At 39.9% G+C, this 20,170-nt stretch overlaps 1 protein-coding gene across 1 annotated transcript in view; it reads left to right on the top strand.

The window, feature by feature from the left end:
• Positions 1–19,402, top strand: part of RAB8B (RAB8B, member RAS oncogene family) — a 64,343-nt gene extending 44,941 nt beyond the window's left edge. The window contains exons 2-8 of the mRNA XM_052646960.1: positions 518–578; positions 4,038–4,098; positions 13,296–13,373; positions 14,363–14,452; positions 15,719–15,784; positions 18,482–18,532; positions 19,310–19,402. Of these exons, the coding sequence (XP_052502920.1) occupies positions 518–578; positions 4,038–4,098; positions 13,296–13,373; positions 14,363–14,452; positions 15,719–15,784; positions 18,482–18,532; positions 19,310–19,402 (500 nt within the window). The remainder of the gene's footprint in view (positions 1–517; positions 579–4,037; positions 4,099–13,295; positions 13,374–14,362; positions 14,453–15,718; positions 15,785–18,481; positions 18,533–19,309) is intronic.
• Positions 19,403–20,170: the final 768 nt, after the last annotated feature.

Below are 20,170 nucleotides of genomic sequence, written 5' to 3'. Positions count from 1 at the left end.
GTAAAATACTTGCTAACTGTATAAAATAAATCTACAGACTTTCCTATTTCTGCCTTCAAATAGATGGTTTTTGTTTTGTTCATTCTTCCTTACCCAGTTGCAGATTCTAAAGGAATAAATGGAAGGAGGAGGAAGAAAACAGAAAGAGGTCTCATGGCTTTGAGAAGGGGCATGAGGGGTGGGTAGGCAGCTTTGTTTATTGCATTTCAGGAAGTAGAAAATACGGCATGGTCTCAATCTATCTTTACGTAACTTTGAGGGAAGTGATCCATTTGTGTCGAAATAAGGAGGCATATAATACTTTGAGTTTAACATGTGTGGGAATTCTTTGCAGGGTAATTAGCATTCCTTTCTTTAGCCTGTATTCAGGGGACACATACCGTTCACACCCTCTCTGTGTTCACATTTTCCAGTGCGTTGGAGAGCTTTTTTTCAATAGAAATCTTTGTCCTTTTCCCAATAAGACTTGAATTATATTTGAAGACATTGAGCATGTCTTTCTTTCTTTTTCTGGCAGGCATTGATTTTAAAATCAGAACGATAGAACTAGATGGAAAGAAAATTAAGCTTCAGATATGGTAAGTAAAAATATATATATATAGCATTTCTACTTTAGTCAGGTACTGAAGCAGGAATGAGAAGGTGAATTGTGGTAAATCAGAGGTATCCTTGGGTAGCTAAAACATCTTTTCTTTATCAGAACCAAGGGGAGATGGGTAAGTATTCAAAGATGTCTCCACCAAGAGTGGGATAGTAAGGATGGTATCACTAACGCTCACTGCCAGGAGAGATCTGAGAACTCATTCTTCCAAAATGCTAATTTTAGAGGGGAGGAAACTAAATTCTAAAGTATGTCAGTTACTTTTTCTCTGCGGTTGTTGTAGCTGCGAAATCAGATAAGGCAAAGGAGTCAAATGGTAAGAACCCCAAACAAAGTGCCAGTCTGGAGTCAGCCTCTATACTAAGAACTGGGAGCTCTCTGCTTCTCTTCTCAGGGCCTTCTTGTCCTCATTTGTAAATGGGTTTGTCAGACTGATGACATCTGAGTTCCCTTCCGGCTCTGATATTTCCTCATTTATTTGCCTATTTCTTCTCCTTCAGTTTAAAATGGGGAACCCTGCACTGGAGAATAAGGGAGGAAAAAGGCAGGCCTCTCATCTCTCATGTAATATGCAAGGCAAAGGTCTCCTTATGATCAGTCAACTCCAAATGGTTTAATTCCTGAAGAATCTGTCAAACTACAATGAATAAATATGGTTCCTCCAGATTGCCTGGTTGAATATTTCTGGCTTGAACTCACACTCTTAGATTTTTTTTTTTTTGAACCTCCTATAAGCTGATCTAAGTTCTTTCAGTGTGAGGCCTTCCATGGAGCCACATAGGTTTGCAGCCTTAAGGAAGGGTTTTGATGATGTTTACTGACCTGATGTGTGACGACTACAGCAGGAAACAAAGCTTAGACATTTAGAACATCATAGACTCAGAAGGAAGCAGGTCAAAATAGTCAAGTAATACATATACGTCAGCTTTTTCCCTGGGCTGTTTTTCTCCTTTGAATTTCAGAACCAGGATAGAACTAGAGCATTATATTGAAATCCACCACTTTTCTTTTACAGGAAACTGGGACGTAGAGTGGTTAAGTCCATCTGAGGGCGTGTGTCTGGGTTAGTGATAGAACTGGGACAACTACCCCAGTATCCCAGAACCTTACGTCAGCTTCACGTATTAACCCCATATAGAGGTTCTCACTATATTTCATTGCAAGACATTTTGAAGGTTACCACATTCTGCTCTTTTCATCTGTTGCTATGTAATAAGAAGTCAAGTATTATAAAGGTTAAAAAAATTATTTTAAGGGAAAAGCAAAGAGAATGTCTGACTCTGTGCAGTATAGCAGGGTTCCCCAACCCCCAGGCCAGGGACCACTACCATGCCTAGTTAGGAACCAGGCCACACAGCAGGTGGCAAGGGTCAGGCAAGACAGTGAAGCTTCATCTGTATTCACAGCCACTCCCCATCAGTCACATTACTGCCTGAGCTCTGCCTTCTGTCAGATTAGTGGCAGCATTAGATTCTCATAGGAATGCAAACTTATGCGAGGTGCAAACTTTGTGAACTGTACATGCAAGGATCTAGGTTGTGGCACTCCTAATGAGAATCTAATGCCTGCTGGTCTGATTCAACATTATGGCGAGTCATCTAATTATTTTGTTATGTATCACAATGCAAAAATAATAGAAATAAAGTGCCCAAGAAATGCAATGTGCTTGAGTCATCCTGAAACTGGTCCCTGGTGCCAAAAAGGCTGGGGACCATTGCTGTATAGTCTTGATCAGAACAATAAGGAGCATTTCTAGGAGCCTGTGGGTGATCAGCTAATTAGAGCTCCATGGCACTATTTATCAGCACTCTTGGCAGCAAAATAGTCTACCTTCAGTCTTCATGACCTGCATTCAGAATGGTACGGTTTCTTCTCCATCCTCACTGCAAAGCTGGTTCTAAATCAAGTGGCATATTAGAATCAAAATATATTTAGTCTGCTTAAAGGTGCTTTGCCTTTGTTTTCCCCATTTGTTTGCTGGGTACTAAATAAGTGCCTGTGTTATCTAATCCTGATCAATGAGAAGATGGCAGGATAAGATAATGGTGGTGTGAGACCCAGCCCTGTACTAAACAGCCAAGGCCTTGGATACTTGATTCTCACTCAAGTGTATGAGCTGTTTGGGGTTCCCAGGTAGTGCTAGAGGTAAAGAACCCACCTGCCAGTGCAAAAGACCTAAGAGACACAGGTTTGATCCCTGAGTTGGGAAGATCCCCTGGAGGAGGGCATGGCAATCCACTCCAGTATTCTTGCCTAGAGAATCCCATGGACAGAGGAGCCTGGCGGGCTACAGTCAATGGGGTTGCAAAGTGTTGGACAGGACTGAATCGACTCAGCACTCAGATGAGCTGTTTAGTGGCAGAGCTGGGCCCATAGCCCACCTGAGCCTGTCTTCTCTTCTGGAGAACATGGATGATGGTAAAACTACCACATTGGGCTGTGGTGGGCATCATTTGCACACCATCTGAAAGTATTTTGTAAGGTATACATAAATGGTAAGGTATTTATTAACATTTTAAATTACCATATTTTCCTTGGGCCTTCATCTCACTTAAATTTGGTATGCACATATTAGAGTTTTAGTGTATTTCCACAAATGCGTCCTTTTTAGAAGCAATCAAATTAAACAATTTAGTTTTGTCTTAGTAACACAGGGAGTGAAATTAGTTCTGGCAGGAAGTGGAAAATTTAGGAATATTGATTTTTCCCAGATACTAAGGAAATTTGACTTCCTTTATAAGAATTGCTTTGGTAAATGTAATTTGAAATGTCAACGTTTTTCAGAATGTATTTTAATGGTATGTCATTAGCCAAAAAAGTAAGAATAAATGCAAGTTTATATAACTTGGAGGTGTTGTTCATATTTTGAAGTCTTGGTCAACAATTGCATGTTGAACTCCAGGGTCTCATTTAATCACGGGCTCTAGAGCTGAAAAAGTTCTTGAGGAGATCCATTTTAGCATGCTCTACGGAGCAGAATTTGCACAGTAGTAAGTCCAGCCTGCCTGCTTGCTTTGTACAGAAATCAGACTTTCCATCAAAAGAGCAAAATGCCCTAATGATTAGGCATTTATAGAAAAGGATTGAACTGCCTCTAGGAGTCCAAGAATTTACAACTCTTCTCTATTCTCTTCCTCTTCTGGTTGATGAACACACTGTGCCGGTCCGGGCTGTGCATTTTCTTGTCGCTGCTTTTGTCATCAGAGTCCAAGTTTTTCACCCAAGTGATTGTGAGCTCCTGACAGGCGCCCGTGGCCACAGCCGCCTCCAGCTCACAGACGCACAACAGGCTCTCTTTGTGTCTTGTCCTCCTTCTCCCTGAAACCACTGCATTTGTGAGCAGACCGCAATTACATCTTCCTGCAGCTCAGAGCCTCTCGTCAGCGTTGTTGTTGATGATTTTTCTAACCACTCTTTCCTTTGTTTCAAATCTTAGGGACACAGCGGGTCAGGAAAGATTTCGAACCATCACGACCGCCTACTATAGAGGAGCCATGGTGAGTGTGTTTTAGGGTTTTGTGGAAGTAAAACATGCATATTCATTCATCAGGTTTGTAGGATTCAAGCTGGAGTCTAGTACATTGGAGAAAATAGATTTTCTGATGTGAAAACAAGGCATTTAAAGGGTTTTTTTTAATACTGCGTTTAGTAGCTGTGTCCTCAACCACTGGTCTTCATAATATTATGTATTTGGAGATGCGTTAGAACTCCGCACATTCTGAGTGATCATATATTTTTGTGCTTTGTCCTTTTATTAATGCCGTTGCCAAATCTTAACAAACCACAAGCTCTGTGACCAAGTATTCATTTCTTGCACCTTCTCCCCCATTCACCCTGCCACCACCATGCTTTCTCTCTCACCAGATCTACAGCATCCACTCCTATTGGCTCACCTTTCTGGAGTCTCCTCCACCGGTCTTCTGCCAGCTGGCCAGGAAGTAGCCGAAAGATCTGTGACTATCTGAGGCTTAGCATCTGGTGAATCTTTGACTACCAAGTCCTTCCTTGCTACATACTTGCCTTATCCTTGTTATCATAACTTCGTCACTTGGCTATTTTCCATCCTAAGATGCTTCATCTACACAACCCATTCTATTGTTGGCTCATGGTGGATTCTGTGTGGTGCTGTGAGTACAATGGTGAATAAGGCAGTGTAGAAGCTGAGCTCTACTGAACCAAGCCTAGAGCGCCAGACCCAGAGCAGGGCTTTCTCTCTGGCTTTTGCCTAAGTCACGTATAACTTGGAGCTTTAAATTATGATGAAATCCTGAATGCTCAGAGAGAAGACTGCACAGTCGAGATCAGGTAGACCAACCTGGTAGACTCTGGGGTGGCAGCTGCCATCATACCTAGCTTGTTGTGTAAAAGACTGTTGGTGCTGAGAGTGGTTGGAGGTGGTGGAGCTGGAGGGGTGATGGCTGTCCCTTTGCTGCAGGCAGCTGTGATCTGAACCCACAGATCCCTCTGTTGTCATGCTGCTCTCCCCGCCTCCTTCACTGCCACTGACCCTCCATTGTTTGAGTGCCAGTAATATCCCCCCACAGAGGTTGGGAATTCCTTTTGGGAATTCCTTTTTAAAGCTCTCCTACCTGGGAACTATATACAACTAAACGTTGCATATATATGTGTTCTCCACCCTATAATACTTCAAAGTTTTAAAAGTCATTATTTTAAGAAGGGCGGTTGTCAACTACTCTTTATTTTGCTTAGATTAGAATCCAAGGGAACGGACTTACCTTGTGTGAAGAAGTTTGTTTCTTGTTTATTTTCCCCTAGAAAGGATTTTTAAGGGTAAATAAGAACATCTTAACAGGGATGATTTAGAATAGTTCATAGGTAATTTTGATTAGAGGCATCTTTTAAACACAGTTTTTTATTTTGGGGGAATAATGTATCGACACCACTTACAAGCTTGTTTTCACTAGACAGTGGGCAAGAACACTTAGAGCGTGGAGCAAATGTTTGTCTTGGATGTGTAACTCTAGCTTATGGTACAAGGCAAGAGGTCATTGAAATATGTTCTTTGAGATTTGAAGATGGTCTGTCTTTTTCATTTATCTACTGCCTAGCCATTTTCACATTATTGCAAGTAATTAGATATCGTTGCTATTCTAAAATATATCATCCTTTCCATTTTGATGGTAGGGATTTTTTGTCTCTTTTGCTTTGCATTGATGCCAGGGCCTTACACATAGTAGATGTTCAATAAATACTTGCTGAAGGAGTGAATCAGTGAAAATTTTCAGACCCAGAAAAAATCTTAGACACATCCTCAGGAAACCCTGCTCTGCTTGAGTCTTGGATCCTGCATATCATCCATTTCAGTGGGATGTGGGGTCGTCATGTTCTCATTTCCACAACTGGTGGTTCTGGCAGGTTTAGTTGGGTTGGCTCAGGTGCACAGCATAGTGGCAAGCACACTACTGGTCCTGCCCCCATGACAGAGTCCTTTGACCTGTTTCATACTATTCAGCAACATGTGTAGGCATAGCAGTAACCCTGATGGACAGTCAGGCTCTGAGGAGAAGAGGGACCATATTCAACATTTCTCAGTACTGTCTGGCTGTTGTTGTTAAAGGTCTGTATACTAAATACATAAAATTTTTAACTGGTGTACCTGAATTTGTATTTCCAACTGATTCATAGTATCAATTAGCCTAAAACAGAGGAAGTAGTCAAAGGGTTTTTGCTACTGAAACCAGATATAAATTAGTAATAGCTGCCAATCATTGAGTCCAAGCTGTGTCCTAGGTTCTAGGTAAGTTAGTTCAGTTCAGTTGAGCCGCTCAGTCGTGTCTGACTCTTTGTGACTCCATGGACTGCAGCACACCAGACTTCCCTGTCCATCACCAGCTCCTGGAGCTTACTCAAACTGATGTCCATTGAGTCAGTGATGCCATCCAACTGTCTCATCCTCTGTCATCACCTTCTCCCACCTTCAGCCTTTCCTAGCATCAGGGTCTTCTCCAATGAGTCAGTTCTTTGCATCAGGTGGCCAAAGTATTGGAGTTTTAGCTTTAGCATTGGTCCTTCCAGTGAATATTCAGGACTGATTTCCTTTAGGATGGACTGCTTGGATCTCCTTGCAGTCCAAGGGACTCTCAAGAGTCTTCACCAACACCACAGTTCAGAAGCATCAGTTCTTCAGTGCTCAGCTTTCTTTTAGTCCAACTCTCACACCCATACATGACTACTGAAAAAACCATAGCTTTGACTAGACAAAATAATGTCTCTGCTTCTTAATATGCTGTCTAGTTTGGTCATAGCTTTTCTTACAAGGAGCAAGCATCTTTTAATTTCATGGCTGCAGTCACCATCTGCAGTGATTTTGGAGGCCCCCAAAATGAAGTCTGTCACTGTTTCCACTGTTTCCCCATCTATTTGCCATGAAGTGATGGGGCCAGATGCCATGATCTTAGTTTTCTGAATGTTGAGCTTTAAGCCAACTTGTTTGTTATTCCATGTCCAGTTCTAACTGTTACTTCTTGACCTGCATACAGATTTCTCAGGAGGCAGGTCAGGTGGTCTCTTATTCCCATCTCTTTCAGAATTTTCCACAGTTTGTTGTGATCCACACAGTTAGAGGTTTTGGTGTAGTCAATAGAGTAGAAGTAGATGTTTTTCTGGAACTCCTTTGCTTTTTCCACGATGCAATGGATGTTGGCAATTTGAACTCTGATTCCTCTGCCTTTTCTAAATCCAGCTTGAACATCTGGAAGTTCATGGATGTTCAAATCCCTTATGATTATACAGTAGAAGTGACAAATAGATTCAAGAGATTAGATCTGATAGAGTGCCTGATGAACTATGGACAGAGGTTCGTGACATTGTACAGGAGGCAGTGATCAAGACCATCTCCAAGGAAAAGAAATGCAAAAAGTCAAAATGGTTTTCTGAGGAGGCCTTACAAATAGCTTAGAGAAGAAGAGAAGCTAAAAGCAAAGGAAAAAAGGAAAGATATATCCATTTGAATGCAGAGTTCCGAAGAATAGCAAGAAGAGATAAGAAAGCGATCAGTGCAAAGAAATAGAGGAGAACAATAGGATGGGAAAGACCAGAGATCTCCTCAAGAAAATCAGAAATACCAAGGGAACATTTCATGCAAAGATGGGCTCAATAAAGGATAGAAATGGTACAGACCTAATAGAAGCAGAAGATATTAAGAAGAGGTGGCAAGAATACTCAGAAGAACTAAAGAAAAAAGATCTTCATGACCCAGATAACCACGATGGTGTGGTCACTCACCTAGAATCAGACATCCTGGAATGTGAAGTCAAGTGGACCTTAGGAAGCATCACTACGAGCAAAGCTAGTGGAAGTGATGGAATTCCAGTTGAGCTATTTCAAATCCTAAAAGGCGATGCTATTAAAGGGCTGCACTCAATATGCCAGCAAATTTGAAAAATTCAGCAGTGGCCACAGGACTGGAAAAGGTCAGTTTTCATTTCAATCCCCAAAAAAGGCAATGCCAAAGAATGTTCAAACTACCGCACAATTATACTCATTTCACATGCTAGCAAAGCAGTGCTCAAAATTCTCCAAGCCAGGCTTCAACAGTATGTGAACCATGAACTTCCAGGTTCTAGGTAAAGTACTTTACAAATAATATGTCAGTTGATCCTCAAAAATCCAATCTGGGGGACTTCCTGGTAGTCCAGTGGTTAAGAATCTGCCTTACAGTGCAAGGAACGTGGGTTCAATCCCTGCTTGGGGAGCTAAGCTCCCACATACCACAGAGCAACTGAACCTATGTGTGGTAATTATTGTGCCTGTGCGTATGTTCCAGAGCCCAGATACCACAACTGGAGAAGTGTGCATGTCACGACGAAAGGTCCTGCATGCCACAATTAAGACCTGATGCAGCCAAATGAATAAAAGTAAATAATACATATTTTTAAAGTAAATAAATAAATATTGGTTTGTTTTTTTTTTAAAAAAGGGCAGTGGGAAAAATATTCTGTCCTCATTTCCCAAATGAGTAAATGCAAACTGAGAGGGACAAAGTAATCTCTCCAGCATCTCCCAGGTAGCATGTGGTGAAGCCCAGCCTGAGCGTCTCTGACTCCAGAATCTGTGCTCTTAACCACTACACTGTGTTTACTTCCTGTGCCAACTACTCCAGGTACTACTTGACAGACAGAAAGCAGTGAAGATCCAGGTTGTCTGTATAGCCCAAGAGGTAGTAGAGCTCTGAAGTGTTTTGATTAATTTTAATTGTAGGCAGCTAAGCTGTTTGAATCAGGAATTATTCAGGTTGCATTTTTTTGAGGCTTTTAAAAATTGTTGTAAAATATATGTAAGATAAAATTTAGCATTTAAGTGTATAGTTCTAAACTTTGAATTTTTTAAATTAAATTTGCTTATTGTAAAATCTTCTTTACAGTGTAGTCAAAGTTAAACATTTCCTTTTGAGGCTAGGAGGAGGGAGGGTAAAGAAAAATGTTGTTTGCCATTTAGATTTAAAGAATATTTATTTTTCTGCTTGTGAAAAGCTTTCATGTAATGTTGTTGTTCAGTCGTTAAGTCATGCCCCACTCTGCATGGACTCCAGCATGCCAGGCTTCTCTGTCTTTCAGAATCTCCTGGAAAGGGAAAGTGAAGCCATGTAGCCCACCAGGCTCCTCCATCCATGGAATTTTCTAGGCAAGAGTACTGGAGTGGGTTGCCATTTCCTTCTCCAGGGGATCTTCCCAGCCCAGGGATCGAACCCAGGTCTCCCACATTGCAAGCAGACGTTTTACCATCTGAGCCACCAGGGAATCCCTAGTGTCTCCTGGAGTTTGCTCACATTCGTGTCCATTGAGTTGGTGATGCTGTCTAACCATTTCATCCTCTGCCTCTGTCTTCTCTGTTTGCCTTCAGTCTTTATCAGCATCAGGGAGTTTCCCACTGAGTTGGCTCTTAGCATCAGGTGGCCAACGTGTTGGAGCTTCAGCTTCAGCATCAGTCCTTCCAATGTATACTCAGGGTTGATTTCCTTTAGAATTGACTAATTTGATCTCCTTGCAGTCCAAGGGACTCTGAAGAGTCTTCTTCAACACCAGTTTGAAAGCATCAGTTCTTCGGTTCTCGGCTTTCTTTATGGTACATCCATACATGACTCCTAGAAAAACCATAACTTTGACTATACAGGTCTTTGTTGGCAAAGTGATGTTTCTGCTTTTTAGTACACTGTCTAGGTTTGTCATAGCCTTCCTTCCAAGGAGAAAGAGTGCTTTAATTTCATGGCTGCAGCCGCTGTTCACAGTGATTTTGGAGCCCAAGAAAATAACATCTGTCACAGCTTCCACTTCTTCCCCTTCTGTTTGCCATGAAGTGATGGGACCAGATGCCATGATCTTAGTTTTTTGAATGTTGAGTTTTAAGCCAGCTCTTTTACTTTGCTGTTTCATCCTCATCAAGAGGCTCTTTAGTTCCTCTTCACTTTCTGCCACTAGAGTGGTATCATCTGTGTATTTGGAGTTGGTGATCCTTTTCTTGATTCCGTCTTGTGATTCATCCAGCTCGGCATTTCACGTAATGTATTCTGTATATAAGTTAAATAAACAGGGTGACAATATACAGCCTTGTTTTAGTCCTCTCCCATTTTGAACCAGTATGTTGTTCCATGTAAGCCTCTAACTGTTGCTTCTTGACCCACTTACAGATTTCTCAGGAGACAGGTAAGGTGATCTCCCATCTCATTAAGAATTTTTTATGGTTCATTGTGATCACACAGTCAAAGGCTTTAACATAGTGAAGCAGAAGTAGATGTTTTTTCTGGAATTCCCTTGGTTTCTCTATGATCCAACGAATGTTGGCAATTTGATCTCTGGTTCCTCCACCTTTTCTAAACCTAGCTTGTGCATCTGAAAGTTCTTGGTTCATACACTTCAGACGCCTAGCTTGAAAGATTTTGAGCATAATCTTACTAGCATGTGAAATGAGTGCAATTGTGCAGTCGTTTGAACATTCTTTGGCACTGCCCTTCTTTGGGATTGGAATGAAAACTGATGTTTTCCAGTCTTGTGGCCACTGCTGAATTCAAAAGCTTTAAGAATCCCAAGAAACCATCTTAAAACCCCACATGAGACATAGCTTCTGTTAACATTTTGCTATGTTTCCTGAATTCTTTCATCTATGTGTACATATTTGTTGTCTATGATTTATGTTTATTTATATTTAATTTTATTTTTATTTATAAAGTTGGAAACCAGACCCTGAAAGATTTTGCCTACTATTTAAGGAATTTTAATATAATTAAGAGTACATGGAGAGATGCTAAAGGATTTTAAACAATGAGGTGATAACTCTGGTGCCCTTACGGAGAGTGGATTAGAGGAGGTTAAGAACGAAAGCAGGGAGACCTAAGTCACCCAGGTAAAGGCTAATTGATGAAAATGTGAATAAGGCCATGCATGTGGGGAATCGGATTGTGGAAATATTGAGAGTGTTGAGTCCATCGGACTTAGTGACTGACTGGTGGTGGAGGAAATTACTCCCAGGGGTCTGCTTGTGCAGGCTGGCAGAGTTGAGTGAGTGAGTAAAAGTTGCTCAGTCATGTCCAACTCTTTGCGACCCCATGAACTATACACTTGGAGAAGGCAATGGCACCCCACTCTAGTACTCTTGCCTGGAAAATCCCATGGACGTAGGAGCCTGGTAGGCTGCAGTCCATGGGGTCACTAAGAGTTGGACACAACTGAGCGACTTCACTTTCACTTTTCACTTTCATGCATTAGAGAAGGAAATGGCAACCCACTCCAGTGTTCTTGCCTGGAGAATCCCAGGGACAGGGGAGCCTGGTGGGCTGCCATCTGTGGGGTCACACAGAGTCAGACACGACTGAAGCAACTTAGCAGCAGCAGCAGGAGTATACAGTTCATGGAGCTTTCCAGATCAGAATACTGGAGTGGGTAGCCTTTCCCTTTTCCAGGGGATATCTCAATCCAGGGATCGAATCCAGATCTCCCGCATTGCAGATGGATTCTTTACCAGCTGAGCCACAAGGGAAGCCCTACAGGGTTGTATTGCACTTCTTCAAAATGAGAGTAGAGGGAGAAAGAGAAGATTTGGAGGGGACAAAGACATCTTTCTGTTTCGCTTAGTTGAGTTTTTGGTGACCAAATGGGCCATGTAGGAGCTGATGTCCAATCAGTGTTCTCCAGGGCACCCTGGCCCCTGTCTTTGTCTTCAGCTTTATCTTGTGCCCTTCTCCCATTGGATCCAGGCACTCTTTTTTTGTTTCGTTTTATAATGTGTATTCATTTATTTGAGTGTTCTGGATCTTAGTTGCAGCACACGAGATCTTCAGTCTTCCTGGCAGTCTCTGGAATCTTCAGTAGGTACATGTGGATCTAGTTCCCTGGCCAGGGATTGAACCCCAGCCTCTTGCATTGGGAGCGCGTCGTCTTAGCCATTGGACCACCAGTAAAGTCCCTCAAACCAGGGCACTCTTGCCACGCTGACCGTCTTTACTCAATCTAATAGGCCTTTCTGGAGAGCAAGATAATTTATCCCATTTCTGTGATATTCCAGACACTGAGGGCTTCCCCTCTTCACCCCTCTTCACCCCAGCCTCTATCCCTGTGCCCAGTTCAAATCTTCTCAGTCCTCAGGCCTTGGCTTTAATGTCATTTTCTCAGAGAAACCCTCTGTGAATCACCCTAGCCCCTCAACCAGATTAGATTAGCATTTTCACTCAGAACTCCTCAGCCTTCTTCATAGCAATTGTCTAAATTATAATTAATTATATAACTAGTGGTTCATTGTTTTCTTTGCCAACCATCCATAAGAAGGGACCTTGCCTGTCTTATTTACTACTGGTAGCATTTGTTCCACTATCAGGCACGTAGTAGGTACTCACTAAATATTTGTTGGAATGGATAGATGGAGGTGGATCTAGCACTTAACACACGAGTGCAGTCTTGCGATACAGATTTTGAAATGGGTAGCATACAAGTGTCAGCTGAAACATTTAGAAGATTAACTGTTTAAAATACCAGACATGGGGTCTTCCAAAATATGATGATCGTGCCTTCATTAAACTGTGTAACAAATGCATTATATTTTGAGTGTCTGTGATTTACTTTTTTTAGATTAGTAACATTTGATCAGTTCATATAAAAAGAAATAAATCTAAAGTTGTGTGGTTACAATCTTAGAATAAGTGTAAGAAGCAAAAGGACTTCCCTGCTGGTCCAGTGATTAAGACTCCATGCTTCCAATGCAGGGGACTCAGGTTTAATCCCTGTTTGAGGAATTAAGGTCCCACATACCGTATGATGTGGCCATTTTAAGAATAAGAGGCAAGATAATTTCTGCTTAGAATAAATAAGTGCACAATAGAAGTGATCCCCTCTTACCTTCAGTGTTATCTCTATTTTAACATAAATATCCTGCTAGCTTTAATTGGTACCAGTTCTCATCCTATGAGGTCAGGTAGAAAGGGTGTTATCACCTTTACCATAATCACTAATTCATTAAAGGTTAACAGTGAAAAAACTGTTAACATGTTATTTACATGGTGAGACAATGGAAGATTTTATTTATTTATTTTGTTTCTCTGTATTTTAAACATTTATTATAAATTCCTTTTATAAAGACAGAAAAAGGACAAACCCAGAGTTCCTGGAAGAGAAGAGTACATTGATATGATATTCTTTGCTTTAAAATGTAGAAAGCACTAAATAAAGATCTTTTTTTTCCTCTTTAGGGAATTATGCTGGTCTATGACATCACAAATGAAAAGTCCTTTGACAATATTAAAAATTGGATAAGAAACATTGAAGAGGTAGGTATGGGAAAGACAGGGGACACTGGAGAAGAACCCCGCTGGGTGCTTACAGAGGGCTCGCTCCTGTCTCCCTGTCACGTAGCTGAGCTGCGGGAAGTAGGGTGTGGGCAGGTTAGACACTTCGCTCTGAGGAGTGCCAGGGAGGGTAACATCTCTGGTACTGCCAGTCTGACTGCTCTGTTGGCCTAGGGAGTGCAGACAGAGGGGCAGGTTCACAGAAGTTTAAACTTGTCCCCAATCTTGAAAATAATGTAATCTAAAAAACCCCTATTCTACACATGAGAAGACTCAGGTCGGAAAGAGGTAACCTGCATGTGCTCTTAGAGCCTTTAAAAAGGAGTTGTTGCCCTTCAGTCTCTGTGTCGTGTCCGACTCTTTGCGACCCCATGGATTGTCTGGTTCTCGGGTTCTGTCTGTTCCCTCATACTGTTTGACTGGCAGAAATACATCTTTATTCTGGTAACTCATTTTGCCCTTCTAACATTCTGTTCATCTTAGATATTTAAATTTTGATTTAATTCCACTGTGATTGGTATTGAGACCTTTTTTTAATGTCTCTGACATTTCAGATTCTGAAATAATTTCATACACATTTATATTAAACCATGTGAATTTATTGTTTAAGTAGTTCAAAATCCAAAATACCTTCTGCATTGGCTCTCTTGGTACTGAGATTCTCTCCTTTCTATGACCCAGACTAACATTTAGGAGTTTTATTGTTGGATAACTATAGGTTTTATTTTTGTTTGTTCATGTACCGAAGAAGACCTAAGAATGACTGCAAGGCCTTTGGGGAAAAAGTTATGCTGTAACTTTCCCCTCCTCTCATTTAAAAAATTTTCCTCTGAATCAGGTTTTGTGTTGAGTAAGAGATTATTTGTTTTGCAATTAAATTTATGGATCTGCTTCTGACAGGTTAAGATTTGCCTATTGGACAGCTGTGTTTTTCTCATGTTGCTTCCTAATATACTGTTTTATCCCTGCAGCATGCCTCTTCAGATGTTGAAAGAATGATCCTGGGTAACAAATGTGATATGAATGACAAAAGACAAGTATCAAAAGAAAGAGGAGAGAAGGTAAATTTGAACTGAATAAATGAAGATTGGAGTCTACTCATATTAAGCATTCATTTTCATACTATTGTTTATTGATTTAAGTTTTTAAAGTATGTATATTTTAATCCATTAAAAAGCCAGCAGACAGTTGTAATCCATACTTGAATGGTATGAATTAGTATTCAAGCTCCAACTGCATACACTATGTAGTCATGACTCATTCCTCAAGAATTTGCTCTTTTCTGGGAGATACAATTTGGTCCTTTTTCAGATTCGCGCAGCTGAGAGTTCAGGCTGTTTGTTCCATATCTATGTGCAAATGCCCAGTTCTGAAGTTAAACCAATTCCTTCTCTTTGAAAAAAAGTCAGAGGATAGGTAAAGTTTCAACAGTAATCATTTTTCAATTCATTATTTTTTTTTCCAAGAATATTTTACTACATATTAGTTTAGGTCATTATGAATAAACTCTTTGTAAACTCATTGAGCTGTAGATATTTATATTTATAACCTTTTCTCTTGTGTCCTACAAAACAAGAGTCTATTATACATATATATTCATTTTTATGACATTTTCCAAACTGACTTAAAGGCTTCAATTTTTTAAGTCTTAGAATTTTGCTTTAGCTTTTTTTTTTTTTTTTTTAAAGGGTACAGGGAAAATGCATTTTGTTTTTCAATCTGACTATACACATTTTTCCCCTGAAAACATTCACTTAATCTTGGTGTTGCAAATGAACTGGGAATTCTTTGGAAATAGATGGGAATGTAGAAGAATTCACAATTTGCCACAATGAATAGAAACCCAAGCAATGAGATTTTAAGTTTTAGTATTTTAAGCTTTAGTTCTTTTATGCAGTTTAAGAAAATTTATTTTATTTATTAAAATAATATGTATTATCTTAAATATCCAATTTATTAAGAAAATATTGAAAACTTACAATAGTAATTGTTGGAGATTTGTAATTTGAAGTCAAATGTATCCCAAATTTATGATACAGGTGAGTGTCTAATATGTTTTCTAGTGATTGGAGAACTAAAGGTATAATAGAAAAAAAGAGAAATACTCAAGTTATGTCTTGAGTAGAAGTGCCATTTTAGTTACTAGATGATGGAATTGGATCTCTAAATTACAAACATGATAGAAGAAAGCAAAAGAATTTGAGGACCACAGGAGTTCTGAACTAAGTACTCTCCCTTTGGGACTTTGGAAAACCTAAAAAAATATAAATGCTCTATATGTTCAAGAAGCTTGCCCTGAATTTCAGTGTTCCTCTTTTGTCTTTCAGTTAGCAATTGACTATGGGATTAAATTCTTGGAGACGAGTGCAAAATCCAGTATGAATGTAGAAGAGGTAAGAAGGAAATGTTTGGTGACTTGTTAGGTAGTAGCATTCATGTCTTGGTGCCTGTGTTCAACTCCTCCAGCCTTGATATTTCCTGACTTAGTGAATGCTTCCACTTCCATTTCATAAACTTTTGTGCTTTTGACTGTTATGAGGACCTTGGTTGCTAGATTTCTAGTACCTGTCTGTCACATGGCGTATATTAGATCACTTCATTGAGAGTCACTGGACAGAAGATGGGAGTTCAGGTTCAGTTCAGTTTTGCCCTTTGTTTGGGAAGCTGGAAATCCTGCTGCTGTGGTCTCTGCTCATTCATCATTGGTCATGTCATCCTATACTAACTTGTAGCACAGAGTCGTAATTCCTTTCATATCTGCACTCTCAAGAGACAATTCAACTGTTAGCTTACTGATCAGATTCCCTTTGAGTACATGCTTGAAGTCAATTAAGCATGATCCCTTTTAATACAGTGGCATTAAGTAGGTAAAAGAAACTATTTATCAGAGAGTAGTTTTTTCAGTGAGTTAACAAAACCAAATTATCTAAAGTCTTCTAAGAAATAGATTTTCTTTAGAAGGGCAGAATTTTGATATTTTCTTTTTTAAAAACATTTTTTAAATTGATCGTAAAAATAATACATGTATTATGTGTTAATACATGTCATTTACTTAATGGTAATACTGAGGGTTTCATAAACATTGACTTTATCAAGCTAAGTCACTGTTCACCGTGACATCATGACTGCAAATTGAGACTTTAATGACTTGACTCATGGTCACTGATCAGAACTTTTTCTTTATTTTAAATAACTAATGGTCATTTTTTCAGGTTGGCTAGTGGGTGTTAGGAAACAGGAAACCTCTTCTGATTTATTAACTGGAGAATAGAAGAGCAGAAAAATGCTTCCTTTTGCTTGCAACAGAAGGATTTCCTTTCATGCAAAAGAGAGGAGCCTCTTCAGTCGGCTTTAATGGTGGAGACAGGAGAGAAACCTGCTCTGAGATGTGGTAGGACTGTGCCACAGAACGTTTTCTGTACCCTGATTTCAGTCTCCACTAGTCCTGTGCCCTGATCTCACCTGTGACTTCAAAGAGAATACTGAACTGTGAATTCCCTCGCAGACCAATTGTTAGGACTTTGTACTTTTACTGCTGAGGGCCCACGTTCAGTCCCTGGTCAGGGAACTAAGATATCCCACAAGGCACATGGCATGGCCAAAGAAAAAAGAGAGAGCACACTGCGCTCTCTCTATGGAAATATTGACCTGGAGATTGCTCAGGCTGCTTATTCTAGTCAGGTGTTCCACGGAGATTAGCAGTTTTCCCAGAGCTTTAACTTAACCTCAAAAACTGGGGTAGGATTACTTAGAAACTTTCACTCACAGGTGACCAGTGTGACAGTGAGACACTGACAGAGTGATAATAGTAGCTATCGTATTGCTTCTTTCTGACTGGTTTGGGAATAATAACCCTGCTGGACATGTTTGGGGACATGAGGATTGTTGGGAACAGACTGACATAGCAGTGGGTTTAGCGTGGAGACAACTGAAGAAGCCTTAAGAATCCTGGCTCCGTAGAAACAAAGTCAAGATGGTAAGTTTTAAAACCATTTGGCTTAGAGTTGGGTCAAGACACACTAGGCATAAAATGCCACTGAGATTTTGTTCTGCTACCACTGGAACTTATTTCCATAGTGGGGAATTGAGTTGAGCGTAGAAACGCTTGGGATTTGGGGAGGTTGAGACACGAGAGGTTCTGTGTTTTCTGGGATAAGAGTGAAAGTCATTTGAAAGAGAGGAAGTTGGGAATAAAGGGTAGAAATTTTTATGAAAATAGATTTCAGAGCTGTGAAAGCGAAATGAAAGTGTTAGTCACTCAGTTCTGTCTGAGTCTGCGACTCCATACACTGTAGCCTGTCCATGGAATTCTCCAGGCAAGAATACTTGAGTGGGTTGCCATTTCCTTCTCCAGGGGATTTTTCTGACTCAGGGATCAAACCTCGATCTCCTGCATTGCAGGCAGATTCTTTACTGTCTGAGCCACCAGGGAGAATTATTCTTTCAGTTTTTAAGCAGATATTCATCATCTCCTCTACCAGGAACTATGCCCCAACTTTGGGAACACACAAGTGCTGTAGACCCTCTGCCTCGCAACTCAACAAGTGTCGTATTAGGCACTTGTGCCAGATGTTTGTGGGCTGTTTTCTTTTTTTAATATATTACTTATTGGGCTGCAGTGAGTCTAAGTTGCAATGGGATCTTCATTGCGTCGTGCAGGTCTTTTGTTGCAGTGCACAGATTCTCTCTAGTTGTGGCTCATGGGCTCTAAAGCATGCAGGCTTCAGCAGTTGCAGCGCTCAGGCTTCGTTGCTCCGTGGCATGTGGGACCTTAGTTCGCCATCCAGGGAGCGAACCTGTGTCCCCTGCATTGCAGGGTGGATCTTAACCACTGGACCACCAGGGAAGCCCCAGTGCCAGATGTTATGTGCAGAAAATATTTGATGAATGACAGTTTGATTATATTGGAAAACCTTTATGATAAAATTGGAAAATAAGTAGTCATGTGTCTACTGATTGCAATTATGTTCTTTTTCTCAATTAAAAACGCTAAAGTAATATATTTTTATTTTATAATGAAATAAAGAAATCTACATTTCTAATTTAAAAGATAAACATATAATAATGAAATCTTTCGGTTTACCTTTTAGGCATTTTTTACACTTGCACGAGATATAATGACAAAACTCAACAGGAAAATGGTTTGTATATAATATATAATTTTATTTTCCTTATGCTGTGTTTAAATTTGTTTTCTTATTTATGTTGTTTAATTAAAGAGAAGGCATATATTCACATTAAATCATTTTTTCCCTGTCTTACCTTTTCACCCAGTTAAACTTTGATTCATTTCTGTTTTGTCCGATTTTTTTATTTCTGAACTGCAGCTGTTTCAGTTCTTTCCTCTGGCTCCATAAGTGGTCTTTGATCGAATTTTGTTCAGATAATTAAAGTAATAATGGCGCAAATGAAATGTTTTACTCTCTGTCTGTGTCTGTATATAACTATGATTTTGAAGTTGCTGAAGTTTGCTTCAGTTTGAAACAATCTCAGTGATGACTCATTAGGACAACCTGAAAAGTTTGGTTTACCCTGAATCTTGCATGTAATTGTATACCTTATGTTACCAGCTCTTCTTGCCTCTAACAGGATTGCCTGTACCAGTATCTTAATATCATTTCCATCATTACCCTTGATACTTTACACTCTTGTGGTTATAATTTCTTTGGACTGGAAATAGGAACTTCCTAACTAAAATGTTGTTAATATATTATTAGGTGCTCACCTTAAAATATTTTTCCTATTTTAACCCACCGTTTCCAAAGAAATAAAAAACATAAGAGCTTAGCTAGTTCCCTTCCTAATTAGACTACTGAGTACAAATTTATGAGCATGGTTAGATATTTTTATTTTTTAGATAATTGGGCTCAAACCGTGAAACTTTTATCTCCTTGGTAACTTCATCTTCTGTTTTTCAGAACGACAGCAATTCATCAGGGGCAGGTGGACCAGTGAAAATAACAGAAAACCGATCAAAGAAGACCAGTTTCTTCCGTTGTTTGCTGCTTTGATGAACTCTTTCTGAGAGACTGCAGCACACCTTGAGGACCCTCTCCTGCTTCTCTGAAAGCACAGGTCACCCAGCCTCAGAACCATCCCACCTGGCTGCTACTGAGAGCACCGCTGAACCTATACCTAGATTCTGCACACTGAGTGTGCAGTGGATTCCAGCCTTATGGCCCATCAGGATAACAGGCTTCACTCTTCAAACGTGGAAGCCATGAAGTGGAGACGTGCCGGACTTAACTTGTTTTTCCTCTTTTTATTGCGTGTTGCAGAAGCTGCTATCTTTTTCGTTTTCACTTTGCACATCAGTGTTAGCCTTTCATTGTTACAGCACAGTCTGAGATTCATATCTGCACACTTCTGACATGAAGTTCTAGACAAATTTGCTTTTGGGAATGTTTTTTTAATTTAAAAAGAGTGGAACATTTAAAGCAGAAGTTAATATACTAAAATTTTAGGACATTTGGTCTGGCTCATACGGCCAAATGTTATTGCATTGATAGCATTTATTTAAGGGCTCTGGTTTTCTTAAATAAGAGTCATTAAATTTTGATAAAAGGTTACCTTAGAAATTCCTAAAAATGCCCATCAAAGGCCGCAGTTTATTTCTTCAGATTATTTAGAGTTTTTCTTCATTCCTGACCTTTTTGCCGGAGAGTCTGAGTAGCTGAATAAATCATTTTTTTCAATTGATTACTTCTGCCTAATCTATTGAAGCTGCATTTGGAAACCATCTTAATGTCACTTTTCTTGAGATTTGTATTCCCTCTTTT

Source organism: Budorcas taxicolor, chromosome 10, assembly GCF_023091745.1.
Source record: "Budorcas taxicolor isolate Tak-1 chromosome 10, Takin1.1, whole genome shotgun sequence".
Classification (NCBI taxonomy): Eukaryota; Metazoa; Chordata; class Mammalia; order Artiodactyla; family Bovidae; genus Budorcas; species Budorcas taxicolor.
The sequence above is the reverse complement of the archived record's forward strand: the minus strand, read 5'-3'. Positions and strand labels throughout refer to the sequence as shown.